The 23,593-nt window shown below is 42.4% G+C and overlaps 1 protein-coding gene across 1 annotated transcript; it reads right to left on the bottom strand.

Moving 5' to 3' along the window:
* TTC38 (tetratricopeptide repeat domain 38) lies at positions 1-23,480 on the bottom strand. The gene is made up of 14 exons (XM_014959281.1): positions 23,434-23,480; positions 19,540-19,617; positions 18,489-18,570; positions 17,957-18,128; positions 16,795-16,968; positions 14,559-14,634; positions 13,257-13,376; positions 10,547-10,606; positions 9,040-9,078; positions 7,886-7,967; positions 6,805-6,970; positions 3,931-4,090; positions 3,565-3,638; positions 1-1,989 (listed from the first exon to the last, which is right to left on the bottom strand). Exons 1-14 carry the CDS (start codon positions 23,458-23,460, stop codon positions 1,896-1,898), a joined length of 1,404 nt encoding a protein of 467 aa, XP_014814767.1. The 5' UTR covers positions 23,461-23,480; the 3' UTR covers positions 1-1,895.
* Between the last annotated feature and the right edge of the window lie 113 nt (positions 23,481-23,593).

The raw sequence follows: 23,593 nt of genomic DNA, 5'->3' as shown, positions 1-23,593 counted from the left end.
TTGCAGCTCAACTGAGCACTCTTTAAAATTTATTGATGTAAAGCAGACAAAATCCTCAACCACATTATATCAAAAGTACTACAAGTGTCATTCTTAAATTTGTGTAGCAATGGATCACGTGAACTACAACACGTCATGAACAGGCAGCAGATTTCTCAGGCTTTTCTTCCCTTATAAAAGGTGTGTTACATTCCTGGAGTAAAAAGTTACCTGGCTAAAGTCATTGCTTGAAATGCGCTGATTAAAATAATAGTAAAAATGTTGGAGAACTTCAGCACAGAGCGAGCCCATCACAGACAGGGCTGGACAGCAGTGAGGAAGCTGAAGAACAGGTATTTATGACTGTGCAGGTTTCAAAAGGCTGCACACAAGGAAGCAATACCCTTAGCTGGTTTCAAAAATGATCATTGATTCATTGATTTCATATTAAACTATTTTTTCCTCAAGGCAGGGCTGGGGGAAGGGTTGCAGCAAGCTGCTTCCACATCTTACTCCTCTATGCAGGAACTCCAGGGGTGGTGCAGGGCCAGCTACGAAAGTGCTTTTTCAGGTCAAAAGGAAACTGTATGAGGGATGGGGCTGCTGTGGGACACGGGGAAGAGCCTGAGCTGGACAGGCAGGTGTTTGTGTCCCAGAGAGCTTGCAGATGTGATACCAGAGCTTGGGCAGTTGAAGAGTGTGGCATTTCCATTCAGGTAAAAGAAGAAGAGGCGTTAGTTCATTTTTGGTTTGAAATACCCTCTTTCCCTTCATTAAGGATTTCTGTTGCAAGGCAATCTGTTGGCTCGGCTACGCTCCAGCAATCCAAAGGCACCAGAATTTCAGAGAGTTACACGGCTCATATTGTGCCTCATTTGCAGCACCAAAATTTGTCACATCACTTGTGCCGGGACAAAGCTTTGTACAGGTTCCCTGTAGCTCTTTACCTGTGGCAGAACCTCCCTTCCAGTCTTCGCCTCCTCTGAGATATAGCCCTATAAAGTGCACACTTTAACACTGGTTTTAAACTTTGGTAACACGCAGGGACTCGTGCTACTGAGTAGTAAGGCCTGACTTTCCAAAAGCTCAGGTAAGCACAAAGACACCGGTCTAAACTACCATTCAGAGATGGCACTGTTTTAGCTGAAACCCAGGCTTTTTCTTTTTTTTTTTCCTGAAAGATGTGAAAATGCCAAGGGAGTACCCATGTTAGAATAGTGGCAGTCAGCTATTATCCCTCGTTGGGTTTCATTCACATAGTAATTTCAGAAAGGTCCGAGGTGCTATATTGAAAGGAAAAAGTTTAACATTTCATGGGAGGAACTTTAAAAATATGCACCTGGAAAGAGATCCTGAATGGAGACCCATCTGTAATGCCAGTCTCTGACTCATGCCTGAATGGACTGGAAGCTTGATATGGAATTCAGTTGATGCCTGTATTGGCTCTAGCCCCGTACTTTCCTATTAGCTATGTTTAAAAGGCCCATTTGAATTATCTGAGCAGTTTACTGATTATTTAACATATTAACAAAGTAACAAATTGGGCCAATGAATGATTGAAATCCAGGCACTGTTACTGTACTGTATCTAATCAGGGTCAGAGGGAACCTTCAGGAAAATATACCAGAAAAAGCAGCGTCCCAGGATCCTTCAGAAAGCTGTGCATTATCAGCAGGTTATTGTCTTTTTTTCCCTTGTGGAATCATCTAAGATACAACCTCCTGCAATACAACAGCTGTATAGTTTTTTTTAAAGAAATCATCATCGGATCTCTGATTCACTGGGTACTCTTACCTACTATGAATCTCTAGCATGGTTTACTAGAGATTACTAGAGATTAGACTGGCTTTACTCCCTGTGCCCAGCCTTTGCTTGGAAAACTTATTGCTGTTTCAGCTGAAGCACAGGGGAAAACCTTATGCCATTGAATGAACAGTTGCTGCCTTCCTCATAAGTCGCTCCGTCATTGGGGAGTTTGGCCTCATCCCATCACGTTCTCTCAGGAGGCACCTGAGAAAAGAGGAGAGGTAGGAGAGAAATGAGAAGGTGGTCGTGACCACAACATCAATTTTCCCCCGAGATCACCAGCAGTATTGTAAGAGGAGGAAATGAGTAACCAAAAGGCCTGCTCTCGAGGTGCAGATTTCCCTCATTTGGCCTCGGCGCTCAGTTTAGGCAGAACAGTGTTCTTTTCAGCACTGATAGAGACTGAACGTGAGCACCCAGAGATGAGAGCGCACAGAATAATTCTGTTATTTTGCTTAATTTTTATATATTTCAAAGAGACCCCAGGAGGTGAACAGGCAAGGCTTCGTATTGTCCCAAGGGTCCATTCTTTAAAGCGCGCAGGCAGCCCCCGTCGATGCATTTCAACAGAACTCAGTATGGGGCAACGAACAACATCTATGATTTTTACACAACAAGGTTCTTGTGATTTGTAGTAAGGCAAGATCAGGCCTTACTACTTACTACTCAGTACTTACTACTCAGGCCGTACTACTTACAAGATCTCCACATCTTATTTACCAATAAAGCACACGTCATCATTAGGATATACTTGATTTTTTAGCAGTTCAGACATTTAGCAGTCCACTTAGTCCACTGAGGAACAGGCAGGAGGCCACATTTTAATCATAGAATCATAGAGTTGCCCAGGCCAGAAGGGACCTCCAAAGGCCATCTAGTCCGACCCCCCCGCAGTCAGCAGGGACCCCCCCAACTAGACCAGGTTGCCCAGGGCCTCATCGAGCCTCTCCTTGAATATCTCCAGGGAAGGGGCCTCAACCACCTCCCTGGGCAACCTGTTCCAGTGCTCCACCACCCTCACAGTGAAGAACCCTCTCCTCATCTCCAGTCTAAATCTGTTCCCCTCCAGCTTGAAGCCATTGCCCCTCGTCCTGTCACTGCAGGCCTTTCTAAACAGGTTCTCCCCAGCCTTCCTGTAGCCCCCTCAGGTACTGGAAGGCTGCTATTAGGTCTCCCCGGAGCCTCCTCTTCTTCAGGCTGAACAACCCCAGCTCCCTCAGCCTGTCCTCGGAGCAGAGGTGCTCCATCCCCCTGATCATCCTCGTGGCCCTCCTCTGGACCTGCTCCATCAGGTCCATGTCTTTCCTATATTGAGGGCTCCAGACCTGCACACAATACTCCAGGTGAGGTCTCACCAGAGCAGAGTAAAGTGGCAGAATCCCCTCTCTGGACCTGCTGGCAACGCTTCTTTTGATGCAGCCCAGGATGGGATTGGCCTTCTGGGCTGCAGCTGCACACTGCCTGCTCATGTCCAGCTTCTCCTCCACCAGCACCCCCAAGTCCCTTTCCTCAGGGCTGCTTTCTAATACCATACCTCATTTTAAGCCAGAACCATTTGAAAATCAACTGCCCTTGAACAAATACAGATCGTTCATCCAGACTCTAAGACTGTACTTTTGGAACTGGAAGCTATGTTACTTTTAATCCTAGTAAATGTTGCTACATTTAACACAAATGCTGCACATAATTTTAGCCTTAATTTAGGGGTTTGAATACACTCACTACTTACTTCTAGTAACAGCACTACTTCCACAAATACTTATCAGGAAAAATGCTCACCTCGCAAGGTTTCGTTTGGCTTGTGATTTAGAATTTAAAGCAGCATGAATCAATAACTGGCTGAAAACATCTCTCTGAAAAAAAAAAAAGTGAGCAAAAATACAAAGTAATAAGTAACTTATAAAATATTGCTGGTTACAATGTCTTGTTTACCAAATTATTAAAACCACTGTGGAAGGAAACATATCACCAAGAGAAATTAACTAGCTAACTGCTAAAAAGTGCTTGCAAACAGGATTCAGTCACAAGCACAGTTTAGCTTTTCACTTTCTAACAACAAAGTGGTGTTAATAATGTAAGTGCCTAATGGAGGCTACTGGAAGAGGATTAAGTCAGATCAAAAAGTCTTTTCTTGATCTCCTTTACCTGAGCATTACTGCCTCCTACTTGGACTAGTTGATAACGGATGGGGTACAGCAGGTCTACAGCTTTATCACAGTTTCCATTTTCAAACTCTACAAAAGCCTGGCACAGCGGCAACCCCAAACTGGGAGCCAGGGAAAGCTCATGGTCTTCACAAGGTGCTCTGTAGAACGAGAAAGTGGTTAACTCCTGTAAGTCAAATTATAAATAAGCACATTTTATTGCTAGTCGGTCACTGCCTGCAGATAGATATTTTTTTTTTCTACAAAAAAACAGCAAACAGCTCACCACAAAGTACAGTGTCTCCATGTCTTTGTAATACAAACCATATTCCAAATGACAGTTCTCAAAGTCTGCTCTTTTATTCTAACCACGACAGACTGCTTTTAGGCCCATAAACAGGAATGGATTTTAGCTAGCTCTTAAGTTTTTTTGGTTTGGTTTTTTTAATCACTTTTTTATTCTCAGTGCTTGTATCCTAACTCATTTAAGAGTAGAAGAGGCATAGAGCATGACAATCTGCCTGCAGAAGAAAGTATACATTCCAGCAGGCATCCTTGCCAATATTAAAAAAAAAAGTAAAAATACAAGTAACCAAACTGTAGCTCTTTGGTTGATAGGCAAGACCTGCAGAGGACACCATGGAATTGCGTTTTTCCACTGCTACAGAAGGAGCTTACAGCAATCAGATCTTGGAGGTCATGTCATTTCAGTGCCAAAAGGCTGCCTGGCAACAGGAGGACTTTCTATCCCAAGCAAATATAAATTATTCCTGAGAATACAGTGTTCAATGCTATAAATTTCATCTATTGTTTAGAACAGATTTTTCTGTAAATTTTGCAATTAAATCTTTAAAACTGAGGAACCCTAGTCACTGGCTTCTGTTTTGAGAGCTTGCAATGACAGCTGAGACTCGCACTCCCACACCTGTACCTTAAATTTATGAAACACAGAGCATAGTCTGTGCTCTCCTCCTTGAGCATTAATAATTGCCTGTTTCTTCTTGATTTTTCAGTATGCAGTGTTAATGAAACACAGAGCATAGTCTGTGCTCTCCTTCTTGAGCATTACTAATTGCCTGTTTCTTCCACTAGGTCAACGTTGATTTTTCAGTATGCAGTGTTACCCTATGTGTTTATCATTCCTTAAATAAAATACGGCATCCTGGAAAAGTCAGAAGTGCACAAGAGATGTGCGTGATAAGTAAGCAGTTGGAGATGGTTAATGATAGAATCATAGAATCATAGAATTGCCCAGGCCGGAAGGGACCTCCAAAGGCCATCTAGTCCGACCCCCCCGCAGTCAGCAGGGACACCCCCAACTAGACCAGGTTGCCCAGGGCCTCGTCGAGCCTCTCCTTGAGTATCTCCAGGGAAGGGGCCTCAACCACCTCCCTGGGCAACCTGTTCCAGTGCTCCACCCCCCTCACAGTGAAGAACCCTCTCCTCATCTCCAGTCTAAATCTGTTCCCCTCCAGCTTGAAGCCATTGTCCCTCGCGGAGCCTCCTCTTCTTCAGGCTGAACAACCCCAGCTCCCTCAGCCTGTCCTCGTAGCAGAGGTGCTCCATCCCCCTGATCATCCTCGTGGCCCTCCTCTGGACCCTCTCCATCAGGTCCATGTCCTTCTTATATTGAGGGCTCCAGACCTGCACACAATACTCCAGGTGAGGTCTCACCAGAGCAGAGTAAAGTGGCAGAATCCCCTCTCTGGACCTGCTGGCAACGCATCTTTTGATGCAGCCCAGGAAGTGATTGGCCTTCTGGGCTGCAAGTGCCCACTGCCTGCTCATGTCCAGCTTCTCCTCCACCAGCACCCCCAAGTCCCTTTCCTCAGGGCTGCTTTCCAATCCCTCACCCCCCAGTCTGTATTGGTAGTGAGAATTGTTCTGGCCCAGGTGCAGAACCTTGCATTTGCTCTTGTTGAACCTCATGAGGTTCACCTGGGCCCACCTCTCCAGAAGGATGAAAATGATGAAACAATTCTTCATTTAAAAATTTGTTCCACATCTCTGAGAAAATACAGAGAGATGGAAGACTGAAATATTTTTTTTTTTTTGCTCTCTCTTGCAACTGAAGTGTTGATTCATGAAAAACAACATACCCCCTGCATTAACTGACATTTCCAGCCACGAAAATATGGCTGTGATACCAACCACCAGAGAGCGCCGTGGAATGCTTTACCAAAAAAAAAGATTCTTGCCAATTTCAAATTTCAAAGGCTAAGGAAAAACAGCAATGAAAAGCCAAGAATGACTGTTGTTTATGTCAAAGTTTTATATGTGCTTTTTTAACAATGCAACTTAGTTACCATTTAGCTATTACATATTCATGCTGCACATAAATTAATCTATTAAGCCCATCATTAATACAATCCCTTCATCTGTCTTTTTTCTCAGATCAAAATTAAGCTTTATAATACTTCAAACTACAGCTAAAAATGCACAGCTGTATTACTACAAAAGGCTGACCACATGGGCCAAAGGTAGCACTGGGTGAGGGGATAAGTAGCAGTCATTAATGCTTCCCTGACATGGTGTGCACCTGCAGTTTGATACATACTTACATATATTTATATACTTACATATATTCACCATTTCCTACTTTAGTCAAATCAGACACACTTAAGGCTTGATTTGACAGTTGTTTGCATAAATACTTTTAAAAATTACATCAATTTTTTATTATTTTTGTTTGTCACTTTTTGTTCCTAGCTATAATGCCCATCAATTTCAGGTTCTCCTTCCTTCTTTTTTAAAAATAGCAATAAATGCTGAAACAGGGGGGGGAAATTTGTATTGCTTCAGCAAGCCAGACATCTTACCACCCTGAAGTTCAAAGGACAAAATATTTATTGAATACTTTAATTCACTTGCTTACTTGGCAAGTTCCTGAAGAGTTGTTAAAAGCTCATCAGTAGCTTTGTGGTCTTTGGCTCCAAGTGAGGACATCAAGACGTGTACATCATTGAACAGAAGAATGTGATCTTTGGTGTGCTGCTTTGTGAGCTTGAGAACGTTGTTCCACCTGTCTCCAAGCTTTACACCTGACAGTAAAAAAAAAATATTTTTCTCAATAAAAACACCACATGCAAAAGCATGACTTTGCAATATACTTTCAGTCACCCAGCATAAACAGCATTCCTATTAAACTCAAGAAAACATTCCCTGATGTGGTAAAATTTAGAAAGCAATGCTCAGCTGCAGCCTGGCATATTTGGGCAAAGAGTTTATTGACTGTCCATAATTTATAACCAATATTCTAAATTGTGTTATGTGAGGTTCTGGCTTTATTACGAGATTATTCACGTCTTCTTGGAGATGATGTTCATAATGAACTGCCTGTAGCAATCAAATTATACAGAGTGATAAGATAGGTTTCATAAACAAACCCAATGCATCATTAGTGTTTCAGCAGGATACTGTGAAAATAATACTCTCCCCCTTTCATGAACTCAAGTGTATAAATACTCACAAGGAGAAATGCTACTTAGGAGAGCGCACAAAAGTCAGAGGCTTATACACATGTGCTAGCTATTTCAATCAGTATCAAAATAGACTAAGTATCTAAATTAAATTTACTTCAAGGAGGCTCTAAAGCATTTTAGAGGCTCATATACTTGATTGTCCAGCCTCAAATCTTCAGGGACAATACAAGTGAATTTGTCAAAAGAGAAATATATGACCTATGCTAGCCTGAGCTGAAGGGAATACCACAGTGGCATGGAAAAAAAAATTCTTGGGAAGAATAAAGGTTATGCACATTATTAGGAATATCCAATTGAGACTTTTCTCAAGAGCAGAATTTTCTTCTGTAACAAAAGATTTCTTCTGTAATACTGACCAAGCTTGTAATATATTTAATATATTTAAATACTTCTCCAACATGCAAGGCAGGGGAAAGGGACAAGCAAATCTGTGCCCCTTATAGTTTAAAAAAGCATGGCAGGTGGATATCCTACCTTCCAGATGAAGCCTGTACAGCATCGAGCAGTTGTCTACTATATCCAGCATGCTTCCACTCAACAGACACCGGGGAGCAATCTGTAATCACAGGTATTCATCAACTGCCCAACTGCTGTGCTAGTGAGAACTTATTCAGGTAATCAAAATTATTTTCACAGTACAAAATGAATTTTATCTTTTTATTCATTCGAAATACCTGTTTTGCAATAGCCCTCATTGCAGCACTTTGCAATGACAAACACTTACATTGCTTTACTTGTGTTGGTTTCCTTGCTATGAAGTTAAACTCTGTAAGTATGGAGAGTCACCAAGGTATTTTATTTTTTCAAAATAGTACCATAAATATTACTTCACTTTTTTGAGGTTAGCAGATAGGAGTCTGCCCTGTAGCTTTCTCAATCCTTGTATTAGTTGCATAATCCTTACAAAGATATGTTATCCTATCTCATTTGATATTCCTTATTTACAAAGATTGTTTTGAAATCCAGATGGTAAAGAGCTGTAATAATTTAACTAGGAATGAAAAGACATGCTTTTGTTGACTTCGTAGCTGACTCAGTTCTTTGTAAAGGTTTTACATCCTTTTATGTTACATCCTTTTAAAAAGCTTTATTTCAGCAGGACCATTTAGACCTGCAAAGCACGAGTACGACACACGGACAGAATGGGAAACAGTACCAGCAGTGCCATTGTAGCTCTTCAAAGCACAAGTGTAAGAAACACTTGAACTATATAATAACATGCGTGTCCTTTGGGCATTTTAACAGTTAAGAAACAGTTTCCCTACAAAAATTTTTTTTACTGAAAGGGTTATCAGACATTGGAATGGGCTGCCCAGGGAGGTGGTTGAGGCACCATCCCTGGAGGTGTTCAAAAGACGGGTTGATGTAGTGCTGGGAGGTATGGTTTAGTGATGATGCTCCTTGTTTGTTGTGTGGGTGTCTATTTTTGTCAGTGAGGTTGACGGTTGGACAAGATGATCTTTAAGGTCCCTTCCAACCTAGAAGATTCTGTGATTCTGTGAAAACTGTAACAACAGCTGAAAATAATATATATACATATATGGCACACCGTGATAGGTTTCAATCTTGCACAGAAGGAAGAAAGCATCTTAAACATTCTCAGTGAAGGAAAAAAGGCCCCTACTCACATGATTGTCATAGATTGTCAAAGCAGCTTCATATTCACCCTGTAAAAGCAAGTGAGGACTGTGTGATTAACATTCAGACACAGTAACCAAAAGGGACTGTACTAACCAAAGACATACCTACAATTAATAGATGTTTAGTTTGAGGAAGAGGAGGCTGAGGGGAGACCTCATCACTCTCTACAACTACTTGAAAGGACACCGTAGAGAGGTTGGTGCTGGGCTCTTCTCACAGGTAATTAATGACACAACGAGAGGGAATGGCTTCAAGCTCCAACAGGGGAGGTTTAGATTGAACACTAGGAAAGAATTTTTCACAGAAAGAGTGATCAGCTGGAACTGGAATAGGCTGCTCAGGGAGGTGGTTGAGTCACCATCCCTGGATGTGTTTAAGGGATGTTTAGATGTGGTGTTGGGGGACATGGTGTAGGGGAGAACTTTGTAGAGTAGGGTAGATGGTTGGACTCGATGATCCCAAGGGTCTCCTCCAACCTAGACAGATTCTATGATTCTATGTCATAACATTACTTCACAACTGCCTCATGACTTAGTCAAAACAATCCAAGTCAGAGAAACCTTGAGGTATTAAAAGAAAGAAGGAAGCCTAAGATAAACCAGGATTTACTTAGGCAAAATAATCAGTGTGGCTAGGTTTATTTAATAATAGGTACCATGAGTAAGTTACACATAAAGACAAGGTATTACCTCTCAATTCTAATGTTCCTTTCAGGGATTTTTTGCAAAAATTAGTGCATCCCACAGTGTATGCGAAGACGTAGGAAGAAAAATAATTTTAAGCAGGCTACAAAAAAGTTGTACAGGTAGAAGGTGGCAAAATAAACAAGCTATTAGACTGCTGTCGAAAATTATGCTCCTTCTATGTTACTAATACAGAACACAAGCAAATTGCTCTGTTCTCAAGCACACTGCCTTCTCGAGGATGTCACATTTGTCTCCCTACTGAATTGAACCCCGCAAGTGCTAAGCACAATTAAATACAAGGAAATTCAGCATGGCAATTGGACAGGTTGGGTAAAATTGCAAGCAGTTTTAAAGTGTTTCAATAATAAGAATTAGCAACACTAATAATGAATAACATTGGTGACCACATTTAGAGCTCATTGCCTCTTCTTTATAGTCAGCAAATTTTTGGGCCAGCAAATTAGTATTGAATTTGAAGAGAATTTTATCTAATTCTTGTCTGAAAATTAGAGATCCAAGTCCATCTTTCTATGCCAAGTGTAATTAGTGAAACTCCTTGATCTTCAATCATGCAATAATCTCACAGCAATGTTTCAACATTCTAACAAAGATCATGTAACTTTGACCAATGTAATTAAAACTTCTCAAAATAATTGTAATAAAGGACTAGCTTGTAAAAATGGCATTGTGCTGTTTTTTAAAAACACCTCTTTAAATAGCTGGAAAAAAACCTGTAAATGTTAGGTCTGCCTTTTAAATAGCATTAGATGAGTGATAGATAAAACACCTATGTGAAAATACCTCCTACCTTTTCAATGAAGTATAAAGCCCAGTGCCAGTAATTATGGCAAGCGAGCATATCAATGTTCTGGAAAAAAAAAGAGTAGAGAAAATATTATTTACAAAATAACTTCCCGTTTAAACATATCTAGTCAGATTTCTGTCTTCAGCAAAACTGAGTACTTAATGAGACAGAAGAGACAAGAACTTTAAATCAACCAGCCAGGATACCTTCCCAATTGGTACATTTGCTTCTTGCAGCTATTCAGGGAGACACCTCAAAAACAATGTTTCCCCACGTCATTTTCCACAGAAGAATTTCAATTGCTTCAGAATTTACCCATTACACCATCTATAACAAGCGTGAGGTTTATCTCATCCAAAATTCAGGAATTTTGTCTAAAGTAACCTGGATAGATAGTGGAGAGAGATACCCACTTTATGAGGGCCATTCATCCCATCCGTCTAGACGTTCAGCTTAGACAGAGAGGAACTGCTTCTTTAACAGATGCTTTACTGTGGACCAGATACCCAAGGCATTGGCAGTTCACAAGATGAGATGAATATTTGCTGAACTGTACCAACTTTGCACTGTCCTTTTAGGCAAATCCTCTTCCCTGCCCTGTCCTTCCAGACAGTGTCATTGCAGTTCACTCTTGTGAGCGCACTGAGAATCGACAAACAGGAATGTAATTCCATAATCCTTTGGTGAAAATTGAAATACCAAAAAGGTTCGTCCCTCTCCTCTCATCCTCTCCCAGTGCTGTGGTTAACGTTCTCACAAGTGGAAAAAGCAACTTCTTAAAAATGGTGACAACTGTCAGGAAGCCCGAAGGTTCCCAGTGAATGTCAGAACTTTATGGTGCTAAGATAAACATTCTGGTAATCTTTACTTGCTTAATATTAAATCACAAACCAAACCTGAGCAACTGATGTAGTTAAGTGCTTGGATGATAATACCAAGGTTACTACCATACTACAATTCCAAATGTCATACAAACAAGAACATGGGATTACCTCACTGAATAAAACAAAACCCTTTTTCTGCTGCTGAGCTCTGAATGAGATTAAATTGCTGAAGGAGAATGAAGATTGCAGGTTACTAAATAAATAAAAGTAGGCTATGAGAACTCATTCCAACAGCTCATGAGAAAAAACATTCCTATTTAATACTAAACAGCACTAGCAGAGAGGTCTCCTCTGGCAAAACAATTTGCCCCTTTTGCTTTTGTGCTGAAATATACGTATAAAATAAATGCCACTTGATTTTGGTGGAGGGTGGTGGAGAAACAAAACTATCAAGTAAAGAAAACCTGTACCAAATCTTTGCTACTCTTATTTGGAAGGAGAAAGATCAATAAAAACAACATGAGGAGGCCAAATACTGTGGCAATACAGATAGATGATCCTGGTCATTAAATAAAAATTTAAAATTTAAAATCACCCAGCAAAATACAAGCAACTTTTTTAAATCCCTGAGAGAGACTTGCTGGTTTTTGATGCTCTTACATTTTAACGCTCTGTGTTCATGGTGGCTAAGATGAAAAATATTGCACAAAAGAAGCAATTATAAATATCACTATGACATCGGTCCTAAATCTTAACTATCTGCAACAAGCACAAAAGTATATCAAAGAATTCTACTTACTGAGCTTGCACTTTATTACTTTATTTTAGTTAGATAAAGGGTGTAAATGACAGAGGCATGCAACTATTTTAACGAAGAGTTCAAAAATTGATGCAAAAGTCAGCGATGGGGAGTTTTTAAAGCATCACCCAAACTGTCAGCCCCGTGCACCGCTGTTTCTTTAAAACTAATAGAACAAAGGACAAAATACTTTCTGAGAAATGACAGATATGAACCTCAATCAAGGGTTTTCTGCCTGCACTTCCAAGCTTGGTATCTTAACTTAAAGAAACAAGGGCAAAATAAACAGTCCTTCTAACCTCATTTTCCAGCCCTGCTCTTTGGGTGAGATGGAAAGGTCAGCTCAGATGACTCTAAAATAGACTCTTACAGGTTCTAACAAATTCAAACTTCTCAGCCTTCTACTTTGAATATGACACACACAATCATTGGGAAAACACATGCTGTCCAACACAAATACAAATTACAGCAGAGGACGATATTACTGACTAATTAAGCTGTTCAATACTCTGAGATATACTAAAATTTGCTGGAAATACAAAGCAACTCCAGTACACTAAAAGAGAAAAAAGCATCATTTCACTTTTCATTACAGTTGACCTTTAAAAATCCCATCTGATGTTTCACCTCTCTGCAATGGCCATGTAAAATACCTAACCAGTTCCATCAGGAAAAAGAAACTAGCAGGGAGAGGGGGGTGTGCGTGCACATGCACGTACAAACCACGCACTTGCTGAAAAGAGTGTTCATTACAATATTCCTAGTTAAAGTAAGGCAGTGTGAGAGGACTCACACTGTGAATCCCAGCCTACTGACATGTTTGGTGTTTGTGTAATCTCAGCAGTCATAATAATGATGGCTTCAAGTAGTCTACAGTATGTTTCCCTCTAGTATGCCATTTTTAATATGCAGGATGGATAGTAACAGTACCTACCTCAAGTGATAGTCTCTTCTAATATGTAAAATGTTCATTGTTTGTAACATGTCTACAGATAGGAAAGAATTGCCCACAGAGAAATCAAGAATTTGGCTGGAAAAGGTAAAGAAGAGCAAGAAGAAGCTTTTTCGGAGATGCTACAAGAATGTTTACCTTCCAGTTGTTTTCCGTTTCCTTCATAAATTCTAACCCTTTGTTGACCTCTGCTTTCATTTCATTTACGTGAGCTATAGTATGTACAGACCATGCATCTGTTCGATTTATCGCCAAAGCCTATGAGTGAAAAAAGGGAAAACTTGCAAATAACAATATTTATCACATGTTCGATTTATCGCCAAAGCCTATGAGTGAGAAAAGGGAAAACATGATGAAGCTTGCAAACTTGCAAATAACAATATTTATCACGGCTGATATAGAAACAAGAGCCTACTTTTTACTTGCTGCATGTTAAGTACATCCCTGTACCGTTCCAACTAACCACAGCCAGGAACTGATTTGGACAGAAAAGGAAGAAAAATATTTATTGGCTGACTTCGCTTCCCAGCTTCTACTGCACAGAGATGCACACCTGCAAAATACTTTAAAATGCAGGCTTTAATGAAGATTATGATATGATGTTTATTTCACAGACATGCATCAGTATCAGCCATGAAAGAACTGCATGCATGGGCGTGATATATTCCAGGACACAGGGCCTCGCAGGTAACCATTTCTTCTACAAGAACACGGCCAGCTCTGACTATTCAGCAAATTCCTCTTCCTTGCTCCAACACCTCCCACCAGGTTTTAGGCATTTTGCAAAGTTAGCCCTTAACTTCATAAACATTCAATGTTAACATTCAATCTTTGCTGTCACTTCCAGCAATTTGATGTAACAGAAGTTTGGCAAAAACACCCATTAGAAATTAATTGTGTCTGAGACTCCTGGAGGACAGGGATAATCCTGAGGACTGGAGAAAGTCAAGTATAATTACTATCTTCATAAAGAGGAAACAGGCCAGTTAAAATTGATCCCCAGGATCATTACAGAGTTAATTGTTCAATAATCAAGAAACAAGCATCTGGGAAAAAAGGGAGAGGGAATGCAAACAGGATGGATTGTCAAGAGCATATTACATTAAACCAATCCAACATTCCTTAATAGGAGTAAGCAGCCAATTATACACGGGGAAAAAGCAGATGGGATAATATATGGATTTTATACAGGTGTTCTGACACCATCTGACAAGACATGCTCATAAACCAGTGAAGGAAATACAGTCAAGATGAAACCGCCAACGTATGGCATAGATGTAGGAATCTTCCTAAGGAATAATTAATGGTATTCTCTTATGAAACTCTGTGAGCATTTCCAGGATCGAGTCAGTTTGTGGCATCTGCATGAACCACCACCCAGAGACAGAGACGAGGTTTAAGAATTCTAAAACCTTTTAGCACTAATAACAGTCAGTTTACCTCACGGGCAAGCTCCTCAGCACGATCGAAAAAGTTTGTCTCCATGAGTCCAAAAGAGTAGTAGCCCTTCACATAGCTAAGCAAAAAGGGCAAAAAAAGTACATCATCTATTTAGAACTAGATTTAAGCTAGGACTGAAAAACCTATTAGAAACAGCTTTTAACTCAAAATAGTCCTTACAATTCAAGTTACAATGATAGTTCAAGCTTACAGAATTCAGCACAACTAGCTAGTTCTTACAGGAAACGAGAGGCCCAGAGACACCAGCATGGCAAACAGCAACAAGATGCACATCACCAGTGTTTTGAGAACAGAGATTGACATCTTTGTTCTGTGCAGCTTTTAGTTCCACCTTACATGATCTGCTGATCTCCATAACCTTTCCAAGATGCAGAATTAGAAAGGTAGGAGACAGTGCTGTCACCACAGTGATCTCAACGTCTCAAAAGTAACACCTAAGGGTAGCCTTTTGCACTTGCTCCAGTGCCCACAAAACTAGAGTCAAGCAGCTTCATGTGAAGTGACCCTTTAAAATTGATTGTAAAGCATCCCCATTAAGCCATAAATGCCCAATGTAAAGGAAAATTAGGGATGTTACATGCTCTTACACACATACCCGATGCAGTCATTTTAAGAAATATTTAACAAGTGATAGGACAAGAGGAAATGGCCTCAAGTTGCACCAGGGGATGTTTGGATTGAATACAACAAAAAAATTCTTCCCCAAAAGGGCTGTCAAGCATTGGAACAGGCTGCCCAGGGAAGTGGTTGAGTCACCATCCCTGGAGGTATTTAAAAGACACATAGATGTGGCACTGAGGAACATGGTTTAGTGATGGACTTGGCAGCATTAGGTTAATGGTTGGATTCAATGATCTTAAGGGTCATTTCCAATCTAAATGATTATTTGATTAACTGCTATTCTGTTTGCAGATTCATAGACTGCAAAATACCACAGGATATGTTTCTGCTTCTCAAAGTATGTGTTGGGGTTTTGAACTCCTGAGGCAAAGGAACTACTAAAATGTGTGTGGCATGTTGCAACTGATTTATTTCATGAGACGAATAAAAGTTGATTTTATTTTTTTTTTTCCAACATATGAATTCTCATGTAACTCTACATCCCTGTAAGCTTGAGGACAAGGAGCAGTTGCCAGGTTTTTATACTTCAAGAAATGCTTGGCATATGGGCTTTTCCTGTTGCTTTACAATTAAGAGGACAACAACTGGCACTTTTGTAGCATTGTGTCCAGAAAAGTTTCTAAAAATGCAGTCAAAACTGCCAAGTCATCTTACTTCCCCAACAAATGAAACCAGCGTATGGTAGTAAAAGGAACTAAGGGGTTTAGATTTTTCTGAGTTGAGGTAACACAGCTGGAAAAAATGAGACTCCTCACACTCCCCTCTGTGCCATGAGATTGTGGGGTACCTCAGTCAGCTTCATTATTAGGTTAGCCTTCAGTCCGTATTGTCTGCACTGTTTGTGGCACAAAAAGAGGAGAAAAGATTGTGTTGGATAAGGAGGTGCAGTGCACGGGTCTACAGCAACATTCAGAAAGTTATGGTTGCCTGTGGGTTGTCTATTCATCTGTCTCTAAGTACATGTCTTAATTTACAACTTAATGTTGGTTTTTTTATATAAACGTAAAATCTTTCAAATAGTTGAACAGGTCTTAACAAAATTTTAAAAATTATCCCACGTTAGTTTTTATTAACTATTCACAATGGATTCAGATTATCCTGAATTAACATTGGGAAACCCAAACTTTCAGAACTGAACTAAAAAATAATTAAAAAAAAAAATCTGCCTTTCTGTCAGTCTTTGCTGCACCAGCTGTTACGGTATATGCCAAAGATTTATTTCAGAACTACATTTCCAAGTTACAGCTCCTTTCTTCCTTCCACTGATGTGCTCTATCACCCACAATGTGAGTCTGAAGGAGTTTTGTCACTGCCCTCAGCGAGGACATGATTTTATCCTGTTACACGCCACATGCCATATTTCACAGCAAAATTTACTAATTAAGCCACAGCTCATTTAAGAAGAAACACTCAACAACAGCGTCAACAGGGATACAGGAGAGATGTGGTCAGGTTTGATCCACATCTAAGCCCTCAACTTTGTCTACGTGTTTGTTTCCAACAGATCCTGCTATTTAGATGTATCTGAACTCAAAAAACACAAAGTATGCAGACACCAGACACGAAGTAATTTTCAAAAAGAAGCATGACCCACCTGCTTAGTGGAATATCAGGTGTCCAGAAAGGATAAACCCGGGCAACAGAATCTCGCATCTGTGTCTGATATCCTAGGTAGAAGTAAGTGTCGTGGGAGAATTTGAGGGCTAGCAGGTCAGTTGGGTGGCTCTGCAGAATCTGTTCCCATAGATCACAAGCTTTTGGAAGCTGGCTAGAAATAAAAAAATAATTTCATTGCTGAGAGATGGCACACATACCTGCCTCTACCGTTAGTTCTAAACTCATGCTGTTCTGAAAAATAGAAAATTCAACATCAAATTCCTTTGGTTTTTTTTTCCTTGAAGGAATTCCTTAGTCTTTTCGAAAGTAATAATAATATCTTCACTGAGCACCTTCTGGGAAACCTTTTGACAGAAATGTCCTTGGATTAGAACAAGTCACTGTTAACACACAAGGAAAATGAAATGAGCTTAAAGCATAAATCTAAAGATTTTCCTACAGGGTTGAACAGTTTTTACGGAGACCTACCATAATTAATACAACTTCACACGTGCAAAGACACCTTCCCTCTCCTCTGAGAATCAAACCCATAGTAATAGGGCTTCAGTAACTTCCTCTTTACCTTTGCTAAGAAGTACATGAGGCAAATCCATGCTCACCTGTTTGTTTGACAAACAAATGACAAAACTGAATCATTAGCCCATCCTGCAGAAGCAGTGCACGTTCATCATGGCAACAGTGGGCCTCTACACCACTTCTGACTCTCTGCTATCTCCCTGTTTTACAGAGGAAATAGGTTTTGACACAGGGAGAAAACAGAAGAAGAGTCTGTTTGTAGCTTTGCTTCTGTGGATCCAAGTCTGTGTTATATTATATTGGACCTTACTGTAGTTACATATTTAGTTTCCTAGTTCTAAAGCATATATTCCACTGAAGGATCTGTGACAGCTTTAAAACAGAGAGTGCTTAACGACGTGAAACAGTGGCAATAGAGCCTCTCCCCTGCTGTGGTGCCACTCACTAATTAGCCATGGTGCCTACAGTCTGGAGAGATAAATTCAAGAACAACCACTGACATCTCACCCTGATCCTTTGCTGGATGTCCGTTAGTGTCCAGGCAATGCTAATACCAACTATCTCTTCCACCTCTGGCAGCTAAACTCTTCACAGTCCTTTAAATGGGATGACAGTGAACTTACCCACTGGCAAACATGTCCAGTGCTGATACATGAAGCTTCTCCCGCTCAGTCAGTGGCTGTGATTTTGAAAGCATCATCATGGTTCTCATTGCACTGTCCAGCTCTTTGTTGAGCCGCACGGAGCTTCCAGTGCCGATCAGCTCCAAACCATTAGCAATGACATGTCCCATCGCTACAGAAAACAGCACATCACAACTTAAGCTGTACAGCATTGCAGGTAATTCATCTCTACATAAAGATGAGAGGGGAGTTGCTTGTTTGTTTGGAATAAGACTTGAACTCACAGGGGTCAGGAAGTCTCATGAGCCTACAGTTTTTACAGGTTTTTCACGATAACCATTTAAAAAGACTTGAAATGAAAAGAAAAAAAAAAAAACACACAAAACCATCCCAACCTTCTCTAGACTCTGAAGAAGTTTTACAGAATTCTATAATCCAACACTTCCCACTTGCCTAAACAAAGTAAGTTAAACACCAAGACAGAAGGTATTATCCAGCACTTTCCATGTTAAGAATTAAATAATGTACTTACTAAAATTTGGATCTGCTGCTTTTAACTTTGAGAGACACCCCTCAATACCTCCAAGGCTCTCATCATTGGCCCAGGTTGCATACTGTGAGAGAGACAGAGAGAGGGTTGAGGAATGCCTGGTAATATTGGGCTTTTTTCTGATGTGTAAAATTTTTTTTACATGTGTAAAATCCAAAAGCAAGCAAGACAAATGTCTAAAAGACAAACTTTGGATTTGGATAGGGTCAGCATAGTAGGAAAACAGAAAAACTGTTTTCTTTAAGGTAGTTTGGCCACTGGCAGAACTAATAACCATGGATTTCTATGTGATTTATGTCCACTGGTTGATTCTCCCATGTCAAGCAGGATTAGCACACTGGCTGAAGTTTTCCCCACAGCTGAAGCACAGGGCATAGCCCTCTGCTACAAGGGTTTTCTGCAGCCTGCTAACGGCTGAGCTCTTGTAGCAGCCTGACTGGGAGGCTCTCCCAGTTGGTAGTTGGTAGTCTGTGTCCAGTTCTGGGCTCCCCAGTTCAAGAAGAACAGGGAACTGCTGGAGAGGGTATAGCAGAAGACTACAAAGATGATGAGGGGCCTGGAGCATCTGTCTTATGAGGAAAGGTTGAGGGACTTGGGTCTTTTTAGTCTGGAAAAGAGAAGACTAAGGGGGGATTCTGATCAACACCTACAAATACTTAAAGGGCAGGTGTCAAGAGGATGGGGCCGGTCTTTTTTCAGTGGTTCCTAGTGACAGTATAAGAGGAAATGGGCACAAACTTGGACATAAGAAGTTCCATCTAAACATGAGGAGGAACTTCTTTCCTGTGAGGGTGGCAGAGCCCTGGAAGAGGCTGCCCAGGGAGGTGGTGGAGTCTCCTTCTCTGGAGACATTCAAACCCCACCTGGCCACGTTCTTGTGCAACCTGCTCTGGCAGAGATGTTGGACTAGGTGATCTCCAGAGGCCCCTTCCAACCCCGTATCATTCTGTGAAATGTAGACATCAACTACAGCAAAGACTGTTTCATGCACAAACCCCTTGAAAGCACATTTTCTTACGCTTTTTGGTCATACCTGGGTCAGCGTAGCATCAAATAGTTTACAAGCTTCATTGCTAGTAGTGGACAGGACAAGTCCAGCATCCTGCCAGGCCTGCACAACAAACAAATAAAAACCTTTTCATTTTACATGCTCATTTTCCAGACTACGCCAACAGATTTTCAAATTGATGGTCTTTTGATATTTTCGTCAACTAAGGTGTTTTTTTTAAAAAAAAGAGAAAAACCGGAAGGACAATGTAAGCAGATACACAAACAGTTGTAGTTACCTCGGAAGACTCAGTAAGTTGGGGTTAACAGTGGGAATAAAGAAGCAACAAATTATAAAAAAGTATATAAAAATTATAATGAAGTGTTATCTTCTATTGAAGATCTGATGGGTTATGCATCTCATAATGAGAGACTAATTCTTAATTCATTACAACTCAACTTTTGGCTAGTCCCCTGATGCCGACACATCTCGTGTGAAGTAGATGCACGTTAGAATAAACTCCTGGTTTTTTATACCTGAAATCAATACCTTAAGTAACTTGTAGGCCAAACAGCCTGACAGAGCAAATCCACCGAGTCACTGGAGTTCAGCCAACAAAGAACTTGGACCACAGGCTTGTACATGAGCCTTACAAAAAGGAAGAACATGAGCGTTTGATAAAGCTAAAATACAGAACAGAATCAGTCTGCCATAGTTTCTTAGCAAGCTGTGTAACACTGACTGAGGTGCTCCATCTCCTGGCTAGCTGCTGGAGAATGAAGAGTTTATTAGGCAGATGTGCAGTTTACTCAATGGTGGAATTAAGCAGCAGCTATAGCACCCTGGTTCACAGCTGTCCCCATTACCGCTCGCTTAAGTGACTCAGGCAACAAATTGGAAAACCCAATGCCTGTTTCAAAATGCCTACGATGTGGGTGCCTACAGCAAACAGGCATGTAATCTCTGGTTGCTTGCAGGCTTCTTCTCCCACACAGTATGGCCAAGCAACCACAAAGGCTGTCACCTCACAAGCTGAGGTGCTTCACTTGGCAACCTATTCATATATTTTAATAACATCTGTGTTTATTTCTATTAAACCCTCTCCATTCAGCATTCCTTTACTGTACCCGTCACTGCCTCAATAACCATAGGCTTCTCAAGCACAGACTCACATTCAGCACACCATACATATTCTTGCTTAAATATACCCATATTTGAGGAGCTGCCCCAAACACTTCAGCATTACTTTTACTCCAGTACACAGAACTCACAGGATAGACATAAAATAAGATCTAGGGCAGCCAATTCAGGCTCCTCCTAACGGTGGATTAGTCCTTGCAGATGCTGCAAGAATTCACTTCATCTCATTTTACACTTTAGGTATTTCCTGGTTCAAATGACCCGACTGTCAAAAACGTTAAGTAACCAGGCAAAGACATCTTTGCTAATACTATCCCAAAGCTTTGCCACTGTGATTGGATTAAAGGCTCACATTCCAGCAGCTCAAGCGCTTGTGTGTTCAATTACAAGCCTGAAAGACTAGACTGGAATGTAAAATTACAAATTTTCTTTACAATCCACATTGCTATATCCAGAAACAGTGTAAAAAGAAAAGTCAAGAGGGTAGCAATGTCAGGCCTGCTACCTACAGGCTACCTTTCAAGGTGGCCTGCAAAACAGGCCACCAACCACTTTCATCTTTAGTTGTCTAAAACAACTCCATTTGGAGCATCTCTCTATGTCACTGTTTTGCACGACAGCTCGAGGTATTTGCCAGGTAGAAAGTGCCATCCCATTTGCAGGAGATTCGTTAATACCAAGATTCATTGGAATGAAAATGTCTGCACACAAGCATGAGAAAAACAAGCAGAACTAGGGTTAGTGAAAAGAAGGCCTGCACCCATCATGAAGGACACTGCTGATCTAGTGGAGGCACATGCTGTTCCCACCAACTCTAGAAAGCCTCTGCTCTGCCAAGGCTACAGCCCAAGGTAACTCACCCCTTACTGGAAGGCTCCCACTCTGGCAACAGGAGGACGGCAGCAAGGCTGCCCCAGGTCATGTATGCCACCACTACTCCTGTTAGCATGCCGGTAAAAGAGACTGCAGGGAAGAACCACCCTATAACAGCTGCTGACTCCTCAAAGATCTGCCCTAAAACTCATCTGTTGTTGCCAACCAAGAACCAAAGAGCTACAGGGAGTACAGGTGAGCCAGCACCTCTTGTCCTCTGGGTCATACGCAAGTGGTCCTTCCCAGCCAACCTGGGACACTCACGTCTTGGGGCTTGTCTGTGCTCAGGTATCAGACTGTGACTGAAGAAATCCACCAGAGAGGGGTGCAAGCAGGTAAAAATCAGCCTGGAGAGTTTGTAAAACAGTTATCACCTCCCAGTTCCATTCAGGCTGCCTCTGAGTTCTGTTACACTAACTTCCCACCACCGTCCTCTCTAACTCCTGAAGAGACTCTTCTCTGCAATGCTTCTTGGAGCGCCACAGCCTTGGCTCTTCTTGCTGCTTCTTGGCAAGAGCAAAGCCTTGCCCTTTTCTCCTGCTTTAATATGAGAGTTTAGTCACAGGATCTGGCAACTCTTTATTTGTATGTTGCTGCTAGAATCCCAGCTGGCTTTGAGGAATCTCTGCTCTTTGCAGTTTACTGTTAGCACATCCTCTATTACTCCACTGACAGCTCTCCAGAGCTCAGGAATCTACCACACTCTCAGAAGATCTTCAAGACTTCTTTTGCTCCCTCCTCCTGCCTCATTAACCAGAAAAACAGGAGGAGAGTGAACTTCAGGAAGAAAGCACACAGAAGACTAATCAGTAACCAGCTCCTGCAGACAGATTTTGAACCCTTGGACTCGAAGCTGGTTTAGAGTTAAAAGAAGGAGGCCCACAGTAAGGGCAGGTGAGCGCCATGGGCCTGGCCTGCACGATGAAGGAGCCCCGGAGATGTTCAGAGACGAGTCTGCCTCCCCTGCGGGAGGGAAGGCAGCAGCGGCTCGTCCCCCTTGGCAGATCATAGAATCATAGAATTGCCCAGGCTGGAAGGGACCTCCAAAGGCCATCTAGTCCGACCTCCCCACAGTCAGCAGGGACACCCCCAACTAGACCAGGTTGCCCAGGGCCTCGTCGAGCCTCTCCTTGAATATCTCCAGGGATGGGGCCTCAACCACCTCCCTGGGCAACCTGTTCCAGTGCTCCACCACCCTCACAGTGAAGAACCCTCTCCTAATCTCCAGTCTAAATCTGCTCCCCTCCAGCTTGAAGCCATTTCCCCTCGTCCTGTCACTACAGGCCTTTCTAAACAGGCTCTCCCCAGCCTTCCTGTAGGCTCCCTTCAGGTACTGGAAGGCTGCTATTAGATCTCCCTGGAGCCTCCTCTTCTTCAGGCTGAACAACCCCAGCTCCCTCAGCCTGTCCTCGTAGCAGAGGTGCTCCATCCCCCTGATCATCCTTGTGGCCCTCCTCTGGACCCTCTCCATCAGGTCCATGTCCTTCTTATATTGAGGGCACCAGACCTGCAGACAATACTCCAGGTGAGGTCTCACCAGAGCAGAGTAAAGTGGCAGAATCACCTCTCTGGACCTGCTGATCCCCCACCTCAAACCCACCCCGAGTGTCGGGGTCACTGGGGGGACCAGCTCCCACTCCGGCCTCACCGCACCGGGGCGGCTTCTCCGCACCCCCCCGGGCTGGGCACAGCTCCCCTCCGCTCCCGCCTCAGACCCAGCAGCCCTTCTCCCAGCCGGGCTCCCGGAGCCTCCCCGAGGCCCACACGGCCGGACACCGCCTCCGGGAGCCCGGCAGGAGGAAGGGCAACGGGCAGAGCGGCCGCAGATCCCCCGCGCTGGGTCGCTGCGGCGGGGCCGGGGAGGGCAGGCAGGCAGGCGGGTCGCCTCGCCTCGCCGCCCCGCTCCGCCTCAGACCTTGCCCTCACCTTACAGTCCCTCAGCGGCGCCATCATCCCCCGCCGTCCGCACCTCCCGAGGCGGCGGGAGGAGGAGCCGGGGCCGGGCCAGCAGCGGGCGGAGCCGTGCGCCGGCCTGGCCCGTTGGCAGCGGCTTCCACCTCACACGCCGTAGCTCAGAGCGGGGCCG

The sequence above is a fragment of the Calidris pugnax genome, unplaced genomic scaffold (genome assembly GCF_001431845.1).
Source record: "Calidris pugnax isolate Ruff unplaced genomic scaffold, ASM143184v1 scaffold298, whole genome shotgun sequence".
Taxonomy (NCBI): Eukaryota; Metazoa; Chordata; class Aves; order Charadriiformes; family Scolopacidae; genus Calidris; species Calidris pugnax.
This window is presented reverse-complemented; position numbering and strand designations above follow the sequence as displayed.

What these genes read in the sequence shown, in the direction of transcription:
- TTC38 (XM_014959281.1), bottom strand. Translation starts at nt 23,460, where the DNA reads ATGATGGCGCCGCTGAGGGACTGTAAG. An exon ending in TGACAATCTATGACAATCAT is followed by an intron (nt 7,968 to 9,039) that starts GTGAGTAGGGGC and finishes CTGTGATTACAG; the next exon opens with ATTGCTCCCCGGTGTCTGTT. An exon ending in GTACAGGCTTCATCTGGAAG is followed by an intron (nt 6,971 to 7,885) that starts GTAGGATATCCA and finishes TTTTACTGTCAG; the next exon opens with GTGTAAAGCTTGGAGACAGG.